The following is a 19,587-nucleotide window of genomic DNA, read 5'->3' on the forward strand; positions in this document are numbered from 1 at the left end:
CCAGTCCTCCCACAGCCAGCCTGCCAACCTAGGCAGGCTTACCGGGTCTCACAGCTACAACTATGCCCCAAAGCACTGGCACCCTGCGAGCTTTTAGCCTGCAGGGGGCAAAGGCACGTTTCCATCAAGCTCCTTTCCACATCTTTAACACGGAGATGACAGCACCTCACTGTGTCCTTGGAACCATGCGATGACAAATACATTTAAAGACTGCAGTGCTTTCATATAAAATGGTAAGAGGAGGACATAGAAGATCCTTAGATAGAAAACTGCAACCACTATTACCTGTGTTGACATAAATACATTGAAAGGAAAGTCACCTCTTTCCTCCAGCTAACATAAAACATTAATACAAAACGTGCAGATCACGGCACAATGCATTGTGAAGTAAATTGAAGTAAATTAGAGTGACAAAATAAACCATGTTGAGAAGGAACCATTTATGTGCATCAGATAGTTCTGGACAAAGAAATTTATAGCAAAATGAGACAAACAGAATGTCAAAGCAATCTCCACAGGGCTCAGTTCGGCTACTTTTGAATGTTGTACTCCTATTTCTCTTCAGTTTTGCATTCTGAAGCTTTTGTGTGTGCTTGCGCAGGGAATACTCCCCATGTACATTGTGGTAGTAAATAATGGGTACTGACTGGACTTTAAATCTTTTCTATTTCCAGAACTGAGGCGTGAGGCTCCATAAGTGCCCCCAAGTGGCTTCAATTTCTGTACTCAACAAAAGATATCAAAAGAAATGCAGGAATGCCTGTCCTAGAAAAAAACATGCAGAAGAAAGAGAAAGACACATGCAGTAAAGATGAGACAGTAAGTGACTATTTCCGGGAAAACAGAAAGAAAAAAAGAAAAACAAAAGGTTGAAGATAGATGACTTAACAGCTTTTAATGCTGTAAACTAATGTAAATTAATATAGTGATTGTAAACCAACCTCTGTTCCAGAGCTCATTTCTTCATTTCAGGGAACACTAGTTAGGCTGCAGCAGCTTATAATCAGGAACTGTGATCTAACATTAGTGCTTCTCACATCCAAATCACTCCTTCAAACATCCTGTGAAGAATTCCAGTAAGCAAAATATTATTACACAACAGCAGATGCATTACTACACAGTCCGAGATGGCATATAATTATTTCTTAATAGTAGAGAACTATCAAACTATCACATATGATTCATTTTCAAGCTGGTTGAAAAGATGACAGATGTTTATGCCTGTAAGTAATCAATCCCTTGGGTTTAAAGCTTTTTTCCTAAGCAGAGTCATGAACTGTACTGTAACCTTACCCAGAAAGATGGGGACAAAGCCAGGTATCTGAAAGAAATACTATTTGGCACATCTATTTCCACTGACCAAGAAATCAATGACAGAAGAGATATGCCCTGACTAAACATAGCTTGAAACTGTAGAATTACCATTCTTTTATTTCTGAGATCCAGGGTGCATTACAGGCTAAATTAGATTTGCATTTCCATTAATAACAGGTAATCCTGTGACACTTCTTAGGAGTATCTGAAATCTTTGGTTTCTAGATAGGGAAACATAATGCAGCACTGACTTTTCGCTGGATGTCAAAAGGCAGAGCTGGTATTTGAGCTCAGAGGACACCCGCTCCCTGCCTTCTGTTCAGAGCACTTCGCCCCCCTCCTTCCCTGCATGCACTAACAAAGGAGTTTGCAGCTAGCCTTCCTCTGAGCAGCAGGTGGGACTAAGTGACTGCTAGACATCTCTCACACTATGGTCCTGCGATCCTGTGAAAATGAATGTCTTTACATCAAGAGCTAGTAAAAAAATCTGAACTTTATCTGCTTTAGGAGACAGGCAAAATATTAAATTAGAGAAATAAACCCTCCAAAAGTTTATGGTCTACACTAACCACTAATGAACATGCACAGGTGAATTAGATGACAGTTTCTCCACTGGGAGACATGTTCACCTCCCTGAGGAACCATGTCTAGAGCATCACAGCCTCTTGAATTTTCCGTCTTTTGTGGATTACCTCCTTGCTTGATTTTCCCACTGCCCCCGTAATTCCTCTGGCTTTTAAGTGACTAATTACACTTCACTTGGTTAATTCAACATTAAAAACTAAAGGAAGCTTAATTGCATGGACAGCATGAAATTGTTTTCTTCCCAGATACTATTGGTTTCCTGCTCCAAGCAGGATAAGAATAAAGCAAGTATAAGCAGAAATGTTTTATCAAGCCTTCTAGGAGGGCTCCAGACTGGCTGACAGCAGACATTTGGCAGGGTAAAACTGTATGTAGTCAGTGCTAATAAACAGGTAGACCTGCACATTTTCTATTTCTGCAATTTTATAACCAGTCATATTACCTATCAGACAAGTATTAACCCACGGTTTTAATAATCACAAGCTAAATGCACTTCTTTCCTATTGAAATACCTTCTCTTAATGCATTATTTTATTATACTCTAATGTGTTTGAAAATTTCCTAGAGTCTAGCTCAGACTATGTGCTTGCATCCTGACTATCTGCCTGTTTGTCCTAGGATTTCTAGAATTTTTACCAAGGAATATTCTCCTGTTTTCCACTAGTTTCCTCACCTATCCATTTGGAATCCTCATTGGCCAAAGGCCTACAAATAGAGTTACTGGAGAGCTACCACTGCTTCAGTATTGCATACAACTGCATACTATGTTCTAAAATCCAGGCACTTTAAGACCTAATGAGAGTCTGCTGGAGTCACACAATTTAATTTGCAGTAATCAGGCATCTCAATTGCTAAAACAGAATAAATGGATTAAGGAAGGGATGCAATATATTAATCAGAAACAGATAAAAAAAAAAAAAAGAAGAAAAAAAAAAGAGAAAAAAGAGGGCAGTTTGGAAACAAGTAGAATTACTTGCTAATCTCTTTTTTTTTTAATGACTAGGCAGTGCCAAAACTTCCAGTCCCACCACTGCAACAGACCTTACGCATGTACTTACAGTGCATGAAACACTTGGTGCCAGAGGAGCAATTTAGAAAGACCGAGGTCATCGTGGAACAGTTTGGAATTGCAGGAGGTGTGGGAGAATCCTTGCAGCAAATCCTCGAGGAAAGAAGGGAAAAGACAACTAACTGGGTAAGCAAATGCAGATTAGAAAAATAATTTCTGTGGTAGATGATGATCATTTACAAACTCTTTGTGATGTTCTATATGTGATTGCTGCTTTCTTTCAGTGGGTCAATGCAAACAGGGGTGACATCAGATTCTACCAAAGGGAATGGGTATTTCAGACATATTAAGCTACAATTTTCAAACCATGTCAAAATCCATGTCATTACGTTTTCAGATCAACAGTTTGTTGACATAAATGAGAGAATTCATGCACCTCAAGTGCATGCACACAGGTGTCAGCTCTACTTATAGGAAGCACTACATTACATCCTTTTTGGATGTAATTTCTTCCTTTCACTTTTGTAACAGGATTTAGAGTTTTTATTAAAATGAAAAATGCTTTCTGATAGGGCTATAAAAAGTGCCTTGCATGCCCATCTAGCTGAAGCTCTGATTCAGTCAAATTATTCTGGAATTAAATACTTTAGGATAGGAATTACTCTTTTTTAATTAAACTATTATTTGCCATTCATTGTCACACCATACCAATGTAGTTACCCTGAAGTATTTACTTTGAATTTACTTTGAATATGTATGAATATGTATACATATAAATATATATCTATCACACAGACCATGCCGAGACCTCAGCCTTTAAAAAAGTCCAGCTTTCTGCTTCCCAAGACAGGAAAATTAAATAAGGCCTAGATAAAATAGATTCTATCATTCCACAAAGTCATAGGTCATCCTGCCTGCATTAACCATGTTAGAATATGGCAGCTGAAAAGTAGAGACACTGATTTTATTGAAGTCCTTCCATCCCAGGAAGACAGAGCAACACTGAATGGTTTCATGGATTCAGGGAAATCCTGCAGACTTGCTACTGATGTCAGTGAAGTGTGGTTCTCCCTTAACTTTTCAGTTGTGTGACCCGCAAGAAAACTCCATCAAATTGCTGCTATAGGCACAAAAAAAAAAAAAAGGCTACAGTACTGGCAGTGCTTTTATTTTAAAAGCAGTGCTTAATTTCTGAACTTATAATTGTTATATTCTGATCATAGAATTTCCTGGGTTTGGTGGCTAAATTAACCATCGCTTAGTGTTCCTGATAACAAATAGTGTTCCAGGAGACTACTGTTCATTTAACCACTTACAGCATGAAAATTACAGAGGAAGGATGTACAAGCGTTTTCTGAAACATCTCAACTTTAAATACTGGTTATTAAAATTAAATACCTGATTCTTAAGATAAACAAGAAATGTTTTGATTTAGAATTTAACTTGCCAGGAGTACAGCTCTAGCCTGTTCTCCTGAAGACTCCAGAGACTGTGGGGGAAGCATCTGTTCTAACAGCAATGAAATATCTCAGAGGAAAACTTTTTCAACTGATGCATGCATTCATAATTCTTTTTGCATAATTTTGTTGTTTATAGTTACTATATGCAAAGCATGCCTGCTAAACTCAGAAAGACCATTTGATCATTTTATGAAAGCCTCAATTTTCCAAATAATGACTCTTCAAGCTCTGCTCAGACATACAGGAACGTGGTTACCGTATATCTGTGTTTTCAATAAAAATGGTTAGAAATTTAATACGTGTGTCTGTCTGGGTCAAGCATCAGTAATCTGTATTTGTGTCAGTGGACACAGAGGGAGTTCCCCAGGGGCCCTATCCACATGCCAGTATGTGAAGGACTGAACCATTAGACTCGGGACATTCTTTTCCCACTCTATCTTGCTACAGGACAGTGTCTGATGGCTAGCAACAGAGCATCTTGGCAAATTGACAAATATGTGCAGCCCCCTGAGGAAAGCCATCACGAATAAAATTCTGTCCATCTCTTAAATATATCTCAATTACTATTCAAGCGTCAGCAGTTTGCATGTTGTACTCCAACATTTTTTTGTTGCAGAGAGAAGCAAACAAGAAAATACCCAAACCACCACAATATGGGTCTTGTTTACTTTTTAATGGAACACACTGCAAATTGCCATTGATTGAAAAACAGGATTATGGAATTGCGGCTGATTTCAGCTGAGCTGAGGTCACAGATCCCAGACTGAAAATGCTCAGTGGCTCCATTAATCAGAGCCCACGCCTGACACCAGAAGCACCAAGCACTACCCCCTCACGCCCGGATTGCCTTTCTGCATGTTGTTCATAGCTTTAAGATTTCATGTTCCCTTCCTTCAGGTGTTTAACTACTGGCTGGATGACATGTACCTCAACAACCGGCTAGCTCTTCCAGTCAATTCCAGCCCAGCAATAATCTTTGCTCGTCAGTATTTCAAGGATGTAAATGACCAGCTGAGGTAATGTACTACGACTTTGCAGCTTTTGCTAAATGAAAGGATATTTTAACTGTACTGCTTTTGCAAAAAGACAATCAACTTTCATTAAAAAATAAGGGCTGTAACCATTAAATGATTTCCTACTAGGCCTGCTGACTGAGGGCAGTGTTTCTGGAGTTACTCATACTGATATTCAGAAATAAAAGTGGCATTGCTATTACATTTATTGCATGAAAACAAAATGCCATAGGATTTATATTTTTTAAAGGAATATTTGCAAATCTTTTCATTGTGTAATTCAAGTAAACCATTTTGTGATGGAAACAAAAAATACTAATTTCTGACACATTGTTTAAAGAAAAACAATCTTTTACATGCTATCACTATGACTCATATCCAGCCTGCAACCTGAAAAGGCCGTGCTGGCATTAAATTGTCCCTCTCAGGTGCCCAAAAGGGCACCAGAAACCCAGGGGATCTAAGAATAAGAATTCAGAAACCATTCCTCTCCAAGAACACTGTTCTTCACTGTTCCTTCAGTCCCATCCTTCCCAGCCCTGAACTGACCTTTCTCCTTTGAGCTCTTGCGGGCAATTACAATAATTTAAAAAGTGAAAAGGTAAACAGGCAGCCAAGCACAGAGTATACCTCTCCAGACACCCTTAAAATGGGATTCCGTTCTTCAGCCTTTGCCAAAACATTTTCTCCTTTTAAAACAGTAAACCAGATCAAATCTACCTTCATATAGTACAATTTTCCTCTTTGCTTTTAGTACTCTCTAGCTGCTCATTACTGAAAGAATTAACTGCATGTGAATTTATGCTATTATAAAACAGCCAGAACCTTTAAGTCAATATGTATTATTTTAACATTTTGCATATGTATTATTTTAACATTTTGCATAGACAATGTGTCTTTTTACTTTAAACATAACTATAAATGCTTCCATTCATTACTGACCAAATTTATTGTGCACACAGCTTTCGAAAAACCTCCACTTTGCATTTTCTAATGTATGTGCTTTAACGAGGAAATATTTTTCTTAGAGCCTCCCATTCAGACACAGTGCAAATGGGCAGTGTCAGGAAATAATACACCTGTCCACAGCTCTGCAGAAAGAGTATCTGCTTAGGACAGGAAGTACTCTAATAAATTGGACAGCTTATGAGTATTGATATTGAAACCCATGTTAAGGATCCTATTAAATATTCAGCCTCTGCTCTCATTCTCTAAATAAATGCTTTCAGCCTTCCTCCTGTGGTAGTCTGTTTAACCATTTGAAGGGACCATCTCTAGGATTTCATATTTCTCTTGACATGAATTAATTCAGATTTTGGGTGGGGGTGGGGGGCTCTTCTTGCCAAGCCAGAAGACTTTCTCTCCTCATGCTGTGTCATCAATCATTCAGGCTCTCTTCTGTCTCTCAGAAACAGCCCAGTGTTGCTGAATGACAAAAGACTGATGTCACTTCTATCTGCTACTTGCAGGTTTGCTGCCAATCTCATTTCAGGAGTGCAAGACTATAAAGCCTTACTGGACACGTAAGTAGCTTGGAAGGAGAGCTGCTGCTTGATTATCTGCAGGGCTTCTGATTCAAGGGTGCTCTAACGTGCCCAAAGTCAGGCTGCATTGCACCTCTCCACCATTTGGCAGGGCCGGGGCTCCATCATGCTTCAGGGCAAGCGCTCCAGCAATTTTTTATGCACTTTCTGCTTTATTACTGCAATCTAACAGGTTTTGATGCCTGGTAGTCAACACTCTTGCACATGCAGTGCAGCCCAAAGGCCACACACAATCTACTGAAGAGAGCTATTGAGGAAGTCTGTGGTCCCCAGACCCAAAGAGCAGCAGCACTGCGGTTACACAGCCGGCACACCTTCCCCAGCACCAGACCCCTGCCAGGGTGCTGCACCCCCTTCACGTACTGCACCCTCCATTGAGAACATCAGCCCCCTGGCCTTCCTCCCACCAAAAAAGAAATAACACATCCTACCAGGAGAAGGAAGCCTCATCACACACAGGCTGGTTCAGTGGCTAGTAAAAATAAGTTGCTTATGCCATTGTTACTTTCTCTATATAAACATGGGGGAAATCCATGATTCATGGTCATGTATGAGGTAGCTCATAACAGCATTTTTTGTAGCACTTCTTAACCTCACCTAGTATGTTCCAAGTTTATTGCTGAAATCACTATTCCCGAAACAATAGCAACAGTGCAGAGCCAAGCACAACAGATACCACACCCTAGTGGGGAAGGGGTCATTTTCCTGTCTGGAAATACAAGAGACCTATGTGATATGCTTTAACCAATGCTTATTTGGATGAGGAAGACAAAGTCCATATTCAAACAACAAAGTCCCTATTATCTCTAAATTAGATAAAAGAAACAGGAAGGGGCTGTTTGATTTTTCACTTCAAAAGTCTGACAGCTACTCAGAAAGTATAGGAGAGGTACTTATTTAAGAACACGTGCCTTTGTCCAAGATATGCCATGTGACTGCATACACCAGCACTGACTTGCTGTGAAGTACTATTGCATACTAATGTAGTTTGTTGCATCTTTATATGACACCATCTGAGATGAGCTAAAGAAACCACATTGCTCAGACAAAGGACAATTTACATTCTTAATATTCTGACCTCGCTACTTTAGATCCAAAGACTCCTGTGATCACATTTGCTTGCCTTAAATCAATAATCATTTAACTCCTCACTGTGTCTTCAATATTTTTACTGTTTGCGTATCACCCCTCCTGTATCATTATGATGACACCATAACTGTAACATTTTCAGTTTCTTGTTGCTGTTAAGGACTTGTACCAGCGAGTATACTGCTAGCTTCTCTTGATCATCCCACATACAGATGCACAATATTCCAGCCCAAACCCATGTGTTTAGTAACTAAACTGTGCAGATATTCCATCCCGATGCCAAGACTAAATATTTCAAACAAAACCTAACTTGCTCACATAAGAGTTGTACGATCTACACAGACATCTAAATCAGTACGAGATTTTCTGGTGCTATCAGGGTTAATGACCCCTTTCTTAACTGCTATAATTACAGATTGTCTTATATAAATATACCATGCTATTCCAATATTTTTGATCATCATAGATGCTCTTTAAAACTCTGCTAAACTTAAGGATTTTTGCATCATGCAAAATGTAGGAGAACACAAATAACCCTGCTTTGCTGATAAGGAACAAAAAAAATTAAGCATCTGTACAAGGAAATAAGTGACACAGAGAATCTGAGAGTCAGGAACTAAAGTGAATATCCCTGGTTTAGAACTGCAACAGTTCTAAAGAGACAGTTAAACAAGATAAACTAGCATAAAACGTTACCCCATATCAGCTGTATGACAGTAACCCTCCTTGTGTGTTTCTTTGCCCCTGCCCCTCTCTGTCAGGCTGGAAGCTTAGTCCTCTTTTGCTGAGGGGAAACCTCTGCACCACAGGATCTTCTTCCTCCTGTAGTCTCTGCAGCCTCTCCCAAGCGACAGCACCATTATTTCCTGCTGCAGTGCCAGCAGGATGTTTTACAATCCATAATCGTAATTGTGATAACTTCTCTTTTTTTTGTGGCCACTAAAGAAGCCTTTTCAGAGGTAGTGTGTTCATATGCCTTCCAATAAAAGGGGAATAGGTTTTCAGCACTTATTCCCCTGTAAGTCTAAGTAAGGATTAGCACATAAGTAAGGCTCTGTGGAAAACAGAAATGCCCTCTGTATTGCCCCAGCTGATCCTGTTCATCAGGCAAGGCCCTCTCACCCACCCTGTAACCACTGCGCACAGTACAGGGCCACTGTGATTTGCCATGAATTTTATCAGTACTTTTTTCAAGGTGCTATGTCTTTTCCAGCTTTCTGCTGACTTTCATCCTGGCAAGTTTCCAGGGTCCCATCTAGGCAGGCTTTCCACGCACATTGCAAAGCTGCTTGTGACCTGCTATTCTTTCCATTTCCACTAGATGATAATGCAATTGCTTAACGAGTATGCATGAAGCTGCCAGGAATGATGTATTTAACTTTGGTATGGGAATTCATCTATTTCCCTTATACTGTAATCTCATTTTATTATTCAATTTGTGTTATATCTGATCTAATTGTAACAGAACAAAGGACAGATTAGATTTCTTTTCCTTTCTGTCTCTCTCTCCCCTCTTTTCCTCTGGCTTTGTTTTTCTCCTTCTCTCTCTCCAGCCATGCTTTACCTGTTGATTTTGCTCGTGGACAGCTGTCTGGTCATCCTCTCTGTATGAAGCAATACTATGGACTCTTTTCTTCCTATCGTCTTCCAGGACATACCAAAGATACCCTCGTGGCCCAGAAAAGCAGCGTAATGCCAGAACCAGAGCACATCATTGTTGCTTGTAACAATCAGGTAAATGGGTGTTCTTTTTTTATACCTTTCTATATTTCTTAACTTGCTTAAATTCACTCAAAAAGAGCCTAATCTAATCACTGTTCAGAAACACAATTTGCATGCTACACATGAGCTCACTTCTTACCAAGCATTTGCTGTCAGTATTTCCAGAAGGTGCTTCCGCAGCACTTTTATCCTTAGCCCACATTATGTTCTACGTACAATGATGCAGAAAGGAGAATTGTGGCAGAATTCATTTGCTTTCTCATTCAAACAAAAATGTTTATTAAACAGAGATGAAACCACAGAGAAAAAAAAGCCTTATTAGAGTGCATTTGCTGGAAATGCTCTTCTCTTGACAGTCAAGCACAACACATGGCATATATACTACCATCCCATGTAAGGGGGCCTAAGCTATGCCTGAAGAAGTTAGCATGGATGCAGGCAGAAATACTGAAGCGTTAGAGTGAATTTGCCCCACCCAATAAATGCTGTTGAGCAGCGGAGTATATTGGCTGGTCAGAGTACCTTATAGCCCAGCTCAACTATTTGTAGTACTGGAGCCGTGCCTGCAGGCCCCCTTGGAGTGAAGGGGTAGATCCCAGAGGTCCCTTTTCCAGGAAGTCCTGTTCTTCACCCCAATGGGAAGTTCTCTAGATTCTCTCGGTCATTTTTAAACAAATAATACCATGGAAATTATTTACATACTACCTGATTTTATCTCTTTAGGTTTTTTTAAGCTTATTCAAATAACCTATGTTTTATTTGACCCAACACACACTATAGGTCCCCTGTAGCAACTGGCATTACACTGGTGTAAAAACACAGGAGGGGTGAGCCCTGGGCCAGTCTCCAGTGTTTTTGAGCTCCATTGCCTGCACACCTGGCTCTCCAGGCAGGACTTCATCATCTAACCATCACCCAGGCAAACGCACAATGTTGGACCAGTAAGGGTCCAACCCATCTGTGACTGTTCTGAATTCTGTCATTTTTTTGCAGTTTTTTGTTTTGGATGTTGTCATTAATTTCCGTCGTCTCAGTGAGGGAGATCTTTTCACTCAGTTACGAAAGATAGCCAAAATGGCAGAGAATGAAGAGGAAATGCTGCCTCCAATTGGCCTGCTGACAACAGACGGAAGAACAGAGTGGGCAGAGGCCAGGACGATCCTTATGAAAGGTTAGCAGCAGCAATCCCAGCTTTTTTTTCTTCATCATCTTCCTTCTCTTCCTCCTCACCATCATTGCCTTTCTTTGCTGGGAGTGAACGTTACAGCAAATATAGGACTGAATGTGCAACCTCACTGCTGAATTTTTCTAGCAGGAGGAAACTCAGTACTCGTAAGTGTTCAGATATGTGTTACCAGGAAAGCAGCAGATACGGTTTGACCCTCTGTCTGGGTATGTTTAAGTGTTTCGCCAGGTAAATAGCTCTCACTCCATTCTCTGTCTTTCATCACATAAATTACATTACATCAGATTTTGTGATTTGTCTCCTTCTTCATATCCATTTTGTACCAATAGGAATGATGTATCCTCTTAGCTTATGGCAACTATTAGACATTTTTCATCTAATCTAACAGAGGCATCTACAAGTTAAACACCTATTGAATCTAGCTATGTACTCTCTCTAGTCAATGGAGAAAAACAGAAAGTACCAGGGCTGAGTCATCCAAATCTTAAGTAAATATCTAGGAAAGGTGGCACCAGTTATTATCTGGGGATAGTTCTCTCTCTCTTCCAACAACAGGCAGCACTTAGCTGTCTTGGATTCTGGACTCAAACGCCTAACTTTAAAACAGATGAAAATAAAGGCTGGGATTAGTCACCTCTATCACTTCACACCTTAGATACTTTACCTTAAAGCTAAGTAATGTAAATGGTCTCTTTTTGCCATGTTAGGTGAATTGGGGATTCATTTCCCCACCTTGAAAAAAATGTTAATTCATCTCTTTATCCACAATTCAGCAATGCTACAGAAAATATTGCTGTTTTACCAATGCCCTGGAAAATACAAGAGTTGCCAATAGTCTCAAAATATGTTTACCATCCCAAGGAAGATCTTCCCTTTTCTTATTCAAGTTTATCTGTGGCTATAATAACTTTATATAGATACACACATAGAGTCCTGGTCATTATTACAGCATTATTACATGGTATCACTCTCATCCTCAGGCTTTCCCCTCCCTGTCTTTTCTTTTTGAAGCAGGAGGAAAAATGATTCCTTAGTTTAATGAAAATGAGTTAAACACTTAATCATTTATTTTCACGCCACGCTTTTAAGTTAAAGAGTGAATACCTTGAAAGCTGCAGCAAAATCATCTATACAAATCTACACCATTCTAAAGAAAAAAAGATAAATCAACAAAAACTACAACAAAAACACCTCTATGGTATTCCTGGATTGCCTGGCATTTGCCAAAATTTTAATGAGGAAGTAAACAAACTCAGTTATGCAACTGAAAAAAGCAGATTCTGCACTAGCAAATATCACAGCACCGTGATGTGAGCCTTGTCTAATTTAGAGGAGGGATCCCATCCTAGACAACTCATATTAGCACAGTTCCCCTATATAGTATAATGCATTGCTGTTACACATGGATACATGAGTATTAACAGCCCTTTTTTCTTTCTTATCTGTGGTGAATAACTAAGAGAGGAAGAGAAAAGCCTCTAGTGAGGCAGTGTGAGGAGGAGGAGGTCACTCCACAATGGTTCTGTACTGGGCAGGGAAAGAGAGGATCCTCTGGGACAGAGAAGACCTATACAGCACTCTGCAGAGGTTATGAAGGAGATATATGCATGAGCCTGTATAGAAACACAAGTAGAGGATAGGTCTTCTAGGTTAGAAAATTTCAAAGAAATTGTAGTCACTGATTTATAAACACGTTCAGTATTTTAACTGCATTCAGGCTCCAGAACAAATTCACTCTTCTAAGCAGAGGAAGCAAATTCTTACTGCTATAGGGGCTACTGTTCTACGTACACTATTTCCGAATTTGATTCAGAACTGTCTTCTCATATTTTCCTTTTTAAAGCAAAACCCAAAAACCCCAACTAACCAAAAGCTGACTGGCCAATTCAATGCAATTGTGTGCGAAAGAAGGAAAGAAGGAAAGAAGGAAAGAAGGAAAGAAGGAAAGGAAATGTCTTGCAGGGCTTTAGGCTTGTTCTCACACTTCTCCTCTGTTGCAGCTCTTCTGGAAATATTTATTTTCCATTCCAAGTCATGGTTCCTGAGTTCTTGTGCAGTTCATTGCCTGCTTTATATGATAATTGTTTCAGTGTTTGATCAGCTGTCTGGACATGTCTGTTTCTTTCAGTAAGGGCATCTTTCCCCTACTTTTCTGTTTCTAGCAGAGCTTAATTTTATTCACCCTAATACCTAGACTCAAGATACCCTGAAGCCATATGTCAGAATAAGGGCTTCATATCTGTCAAAGATCTGTGGGCAGCAGTCACAATGAAATATACTTAAACCTATCAGATAACATAAAGCAGAATGCTGAGCAAGTTGTGAGCAGTTTGTAAATCACTATCCAACCAGTTTTTCCTTGAAGATGCCTGTCCGCAAATACCAACAGCTGATGTGTACGGGGCAACTTCCATTCACAAGGATCTTTTCAGCCTTTGCATTGATATACCCAGACCATCAATGGAATAAATACCACAGTTACAGTCAGCCCTGCAAGTGTCAGATACAAGAAGAGCTTTACAGCCAAGAGGACAGGGACATGTCTTCTCCCTTATAAAGCTTCTGAATGCTTTTGAAAACAAGTCATAAGGACATCAGTGTTTCACATGTTGTAGAGCAGCACAGATCACTAGCAGAAAGCTCAGCCTATCTGCGTGCCCCATCAATTACAATCTCTCGGCTCAAGTCTTTGTAGGAACTGGCAGGAACACCAGATGCCTTCCCTAGGACTTTGCTTCTGTGGGCAAGGAAAGACAACACACTATGTACTCCACCAGGTCCCCACGCAGCCTGCAAGAAGTCAGGCTGGCCACCTCTGTCACTCATGCCAATGGCTGCCAGCACTCCCTCATAGGAGCTGCCAGACAGCAACAGACGGTACCTTACCATAACGTGCAAGAGCCACAGCTCCCCCCTCTTCCTTCTCAGCCACTGCCATCACTTGACTGTCCTTTGCTTGACTCCTTTTTCATTTCTTGCATATTTGTGCTCTTTTTTACTATGCAGCATCTGGAGAATGAACCTGGATGATGACAAGCATCTGTATTTTTTTCTAGCTCCTCACTAACCTATGTTACTCATTTTGGGAAGGTGCATTTTTTCTTACTTTGAAAAATGCTGTTCTTTCAGAGGATCAAACTACTTTTCTCGTTTGCAAACATTAAAAACATATGATCCATATTTCAAATGCAAATCAGAATTGTTTAATTTGAAATTTTTTTTCCATTCTTTCAGCTAAAATCATCTCCTGAATTGAGCACAGATTTGTTGAACTTAGCATAAACTTGCAGGAAGTTTTGATCAATCTGAATTCATATCTTTAGTTAGAGCATTTTGAAACAAAAACATTTTCACCAAAATCTAGCAAAACCAGCAGCTGAAAGCTGATCTGTTAAGAATGGAAGGCATTTAAAGTTGATGTTTGAAAACCCTTTTTTTGTTTGATATTGTTAACAACCATTTAACAGCAATTAATGATGTTATATGCTTTTAAATAAAACAAGTTCTTGTTATAGGTTCCACACTTTTATCCTTTCAATTAAGAGCTGTATTAAGTGCTCACAATTAAATATTTCCTATGCCTCAAATTGGCCCTCAGAAGCAAACAAAACTTTACCTTCATAATATTTCTGAGTTAAAGAAACTGAGAAAAAAACCCTGCATAAATCCACCATAAATTAGAAGGAAAGCACTGAGGACAACATAAAAATAGCCTTTGTAGTCCATCTGTAGCAGCAAGAGTAACAGAATAGGGAAAAGAAACAGAGAAAGAGAGCCAGAAAAAGCACGTTTCTGTTCAGCAGTACACTAGTGATAGGCGGGAAGTAGAATGTGGCAGCCCATGGTTTTGGCAATACCATGTTCAAAAACTAAACCTCATGACCTCAGCCACAGATGTTTCCTCATGTGACGTAGCCAATATACCCAGTCCAGGGCTTATTTCTCTAAAGTACAAGAAATGACCAGGAACAGGAGAGAGAAGAGGGTTTTAATACAAGAACACAAAACCAACATGGGCCCTGCTGTTCCTTGTCTAGTAAAGGGTTTTAATGGGACAACAGCACAAAACCAGTATAGGCCCTGCTGTTCCAGAGCAGAATACTGCAGCACTGAGCTCTGAAATTCTCTATTTTCCACCTGTCCTCTTTGTAACTGTTACGTATAAAATAAGTAAGCATTGCTGGCTTTAAAATAGATCTATTTTGTAACATAATTACTTCAGGAAATGAAAGGTAGAAAAAGAAAGTGGACATCGTTGAATCACACAAAAGATATACAGATATATTGCAAAAGTTAAAACATAAATGAATGCCTTGGTATAACTTTTCCTTGCATTGAGACGTTCTGCTGTTGAGAACACTCTGCAGACACCAGCTCATTGCAGAGTCAGGGTCAGATCTTCAGTGCTCTCCAAGGCAGCAGGGCTCCCCAGCCAGTCCTGTATTACAGGTAAGAGGATGTGAACATTTCACTGTTTTATCCCCAGACTCTACTAACCGCGACTCTCTTGACATGATTGAACGGTGCATATGCCTGGTGTGCCTGGACGGCACAAGTGGGGTGGAACTCAGTGATACAAACATGGCATTGCAACTGCTACATGGAGGAGGCTACCATAAAAACGGGGCCAATCGTTGGTATGACAAACCTATGCAGGTAAAAACCTTACAGTACTATGATATTACTTGCACATGGCAAAGGACTCCAGTTGCCCTCATGATAGGGACCACTTAGAATCAAGTTGGAGAATGAGGGGAAGGTGGTGTCAGCATCTGCCAAGGCAGGGTTGGTGATGTTAGTGCTGTTCCTTGCAAAGCAGGGGAAGCAGTTGGGGGGCCTCTTCAACACAGGTACGCTTTCACCTTCCCTGAAGTTGCCCTTTGCACTTGAGGAGGAAGACAGATACACAGATATAGGAGCAGGTAGACATCTGATGAAAAAAAACCAAAAAACAAACAAACCAACCACAGTACGCATTTAATTACACTCAATCAAATGCTGGACTAGCATTCCAGAACAAAAAAGAAAAGTGCAATAGCTTTCTCTGTTTTCTCTTCTCACGCATTTTCCTGACATCCTAGAAATACTACTGCTTACAATTTAGCATGTATTTAAGTTAGTATTAAGTTCTCACTTAACAGACTGTTTACTCATTTAATGACATTCTTGTTGAGACTTTACTGGAAGTATTGATTTCTCCAGACTTTTTCCCAATCAGATTTTGATTGTCATATTTGAAAGTGCCGCACTGTTATTTTCACTTTTTGCAATGGACCCAGGATGAAGCAATGTATTAACCTCCAACTGTCAACATGTTGACACCTCATGAAAAATTGAAAAACCCCTGACTGATACATTGCGTTTGCAACGCTTGTTGCTCTTGCCATATCTAAGAACAGCAACATTAAAAGAGAAACCACTAAACTAATTTCACTTGCACTGACTTACCCCAGTGAAAATACATTTCAATAGTCATTCCTGATTTATGCCACTGTAAGTGACATTATTACCCGATGCCTGTAATGTGTTTTTAAAGAACAAACCATTTGTCTTTAGTTAAAATCCTCTGTTATTTGCACGGCCATTAGTTGAGATGTTTCAAGCAGATGAGAATAAACAAGATTTTCTTTTTGTTTACTATCAGAAGGTAGCAGAAAGCAAATAAATTGTATAGTATATGGGAGAGCTTCATCTGCCCAGATGTATTCAGGCCAGAAGTAGTTTAAAGGCAAAGAGAAATTCTTTGGGGAAAAAAGACTCCATTTTCTTTCATGAAAACGCATGTTATCTAAGGAGTCATTCTCACAGTAGGACTCGTTCTTTCTTTCTGTATTCTTCTTCAACTTTGCAGTAAGGCATCAGAAAACATCCAGGTAAACTTTTTGCATCACACACTTACTCGGTGAAAACCTCATGGGAACCAGGGAGGCAGGATGCATATGTGTAATACAAATGTGCAGAGTGAGCTGAGTGGGAGAAGTCCAGCCAAAAACACTTCAAAAGAAGTGGGAGAAGAAGTCCAGAAAACATGTGAGACAAGTTGCAGTTTCGTCCTAGACTTCTCCTTTTGTCTGAGATGCAGAAGTAACCAACTGCATGGGGGTATCACAGAACTACTCTGCAGCAGGTTAAGTGTCACCAGTTACACCATATGTATGCAATGAAATCAGGAATGAAGACAAGTATTGGGGAAATAAAGAAAACGCCACCAAAAAAAAGGTAAAGAGGAAGCAGGACAGTAAAACAAGCTATGAGAAAGCTATCAAATAAGGATTAGCTTGCTTATTTGATATGATACTTCTAATACAATGTGATCCTAAGGGACTTCCCAGATACAGAAGTTGCATTGCCCCCAAATGTGGAAGGAGAACCCTGGCCTGTCTTTCTATTGATGGGTTTTCTCTACCATAAAGCAGATGCTAAATCAAATTTCTGGACCCAATGGGAATTGCTAAAATTTACATTCTCGCAGGACTCAGTCCAAAATAGCAGCATGAAAGGGATCCAATGCAATGCTATTCACAGGACAAGAAAGTCTCCTGCAATAAGTCTGCAAGTCACTCACTGATCTGTAAGTCAAGGAAGTTCTTGATATGAGCAACAAGAAAACCATGGAGAACAATATCTTTTGTTAGGTTGCCATCATGGCTAACTTACTCAGAACGTGATTTATTCCCTATATATCTTGCACTTCTTCTTTTCCTTGTTTAGTTTGTAGTAGGAAGAGATGGAGTCTGCGGTACCGTGTGTGAACATTCTCCTTTTGATGGCATCGTACTGGTGCAGTGCACGGAACACTTGCTCAAGCACATGTGAGTCCCATTTCAGTACAGCTATTGTACCCACTCCAGCCCCTGGGAAGCCTCTGCCAGGGGCAAATTCCTCCTGATGCCCAGGGCCACTAAGACCCATACAACTGTTGGAAACCAGTCATTTACCTGCTGAAAAAGCAGCATTTAACAAATAGATTATTCCTGTAACCTTAATGACTTTTCTCTCACATACTAACAGGAAAGAAAGCTCCAAGAAATTAGTCCGAGCTGATTCAGTGAGTGAGCTTCCTGCTCCACGGAGACTAAGATGGAAATGTTCCCCTGAAATTCAGGCACATCTGGCATCATCAGCAGAAAAGCTCCAAAGGTAGAACAGATGCCTCATTTTTCTCAGCAATGAATGCAAGCTGGGAACTACCCAGCACAGTGAGTGCAGCCATGCGTTTCCTCCTAGAAGGCTCTCCCTCATCTTCCCAAGCTGGACATAACTAGCATCTCTTTTGCAGGATGGCACCCTTATGGGCTGGAGCTACTTCCCTGTATTCAGGAATTGCATTACCATTGTTTTCCTTCCATGTAAATATTAGGAAAGCTAAAGACCACTGGAAAAAACAGAGTCCTATTTGCACAGGATGCAAACAATGCAGGTCCTCCATTTTTGTGAATGCATTTTATGGGTTTGACCTGACTAAAGCCAAGCCAGGGCAATGGGCATACATATATGGGACAGATGAATACCACTGTTTTGAATAAACAATTTGAATTCAGGAATGTAATTTGTTTACATCCATGTTGCTCCTACAAAGGTTAATTCTTCTGAATGTGTTTCCAGACTGTAAAAGATTTGCATGATCTTTGGGGGTGGGGATGGCAAGGAGAGATATTTTTTTCCCCACGTCATTTCATCTCAACACTCAGAGCTGTGATCTCTCTGTAGAGAATTAACACATTGTCTGCATTATCAGCTGTAAGTATGTCCAGTGTAATTGCATTACATCAGACCTTAAAGTGGCTAGAAGCATACATGAGAGTATGAAAACATTCAGGACGCAGAGTAATTCCTTTTTGTTTTTAAATCAAGGTAGTAGTCCTCTAAGTTGAAAGTTGTAAGGAGCTTACAGCCTTTATCAGGTTTTAAATCCACCCATTTTTCACACTAGTAAATCTCACAGAACTTTATAGAGAACAAAGGAGGCCCTGGCTTAGGATTCAGGAGTGGAAACACTAGGTTTTGGTTTGGTTTTTTGTTTTTTTTTTTAAAAAATAAAAAAAGGTGTTTTACTCAAATGAACAGAATGACTAGAGTGCCACAGCTCATGTTAGGGCTACAGATAACAAGTCCAGTCTAGAACCTGTACGAATAAAAGTTGCTGACTAGGAACAAGTTACCAAGGGCCAGGACTGTCTGCAGAGCAGAAGCCTGCTCAGCTCCGAGTGGGTACAAGCAGGAAAAGATCTCTGGGTTTTATTTGCAAATGGAAATGGAACATGACATTCTTGCATCTTCACCCACAGTGACTGCCTCTGCTTGTTTTCCAGGATAGTAAAAAATCTGGACTTTATTGCCTACAAGTTTGAGAACTATGGAAAGGAATTTATTAAGAAACAAAAGATTAGTCCAGATGCCTACATTCAAGTCGCACTTCAGCTGGCATTTTACAGGTAAGGTTAATTCAAATCATAGGAAGAAGGTAGCACAAGAGGAGATTCATAATTTGTTTTTTATACAGAGGGTCCTTTTTTCCCTCAGCACCCAAACAAATGCTTCCTGCAGAGAAATGTCTGATCTTGCCTAATGACTGTAGGTGAGACAAGACAGAAGTTACCACCTGGTTATAAGACAGAGTACTCCTTTCCCTCACTCCCTTTCCTTCTCCTTGCTCTACCTTCCC

The 19,587-nt window shown here is 40.0% G+C and overlaps 1 protein-coding gene across 2 annotated transcripts in view; it reads left to right on the forward strand.

Annotated features, from left to right (window-relative positions):
• The first annotated feature begins 756 nt into the window (after positions 1 to 756).
• The window catches only part of CHAT (choline O-acetyltransferase), a 29,888-nt gene continuing 11,057 nt past the window's right edge, over positions 757 to 19,587 (forward strand). The window contains exons 1-10 of one of the 2 annotated variants that reach the window (XM_063338982.1): positions 757 to 823; positions 2,907 to 3,094; positions 5,266 to 5,384; positions 6,851 to 6,904; positions 9,568 to 9,748; positions 10,730 to 10,907; positions 15,409 to 15,578; positions 17,634 to 17,734; positions 17,934 to 18,062; positions 19,235 to 19,357. In XM_063338982.1, the coding sequence (XP_063195052.1) occupies positions 757 to 823; positions 2,907 to 3,094; positions 5,266 to 5,384; positions 6,851 to 6,904; positions 9,568 to 9,748; positions 10,730 to 10,907; positions 15,409 to 15,578; positions 17,634 to 17,734; positions 17,934 to 18,062; positions 19,235 to 19,357 (1,310 nt within the window). Of the gene's footprint in view, positions 824 to 2,902; positions 3,095 to 5,265; positions 5,385 to 6,850; positions 6,905 to 9,567; positions 9,749 to 10,729; positions 10,908 to 15,408; positions 15,579 to 17,633; positions 17,735 to 17,933; positions 18,063 to 19,234; positions 19,358 to 19,587 lie in introns of both variants that reach the window. The other variant, XM_063338981.1, reaches the window with a different exon arrangement.

Source organism: Chroicocephalus ridibundus, chromosome 6, assembly GCF_963924245.1.
Source record: "Chroicocephalus ridibundus chromosome 6, bChrRid1.1, whole genome shotgun sequence".
Classification (NCBI taxonomy): Eukaryota; Metazoa; Chordata; class Aves; order Charadriiformes; family Laridae; genus Chroicocephalus; species Chroicocephalus ridibundus.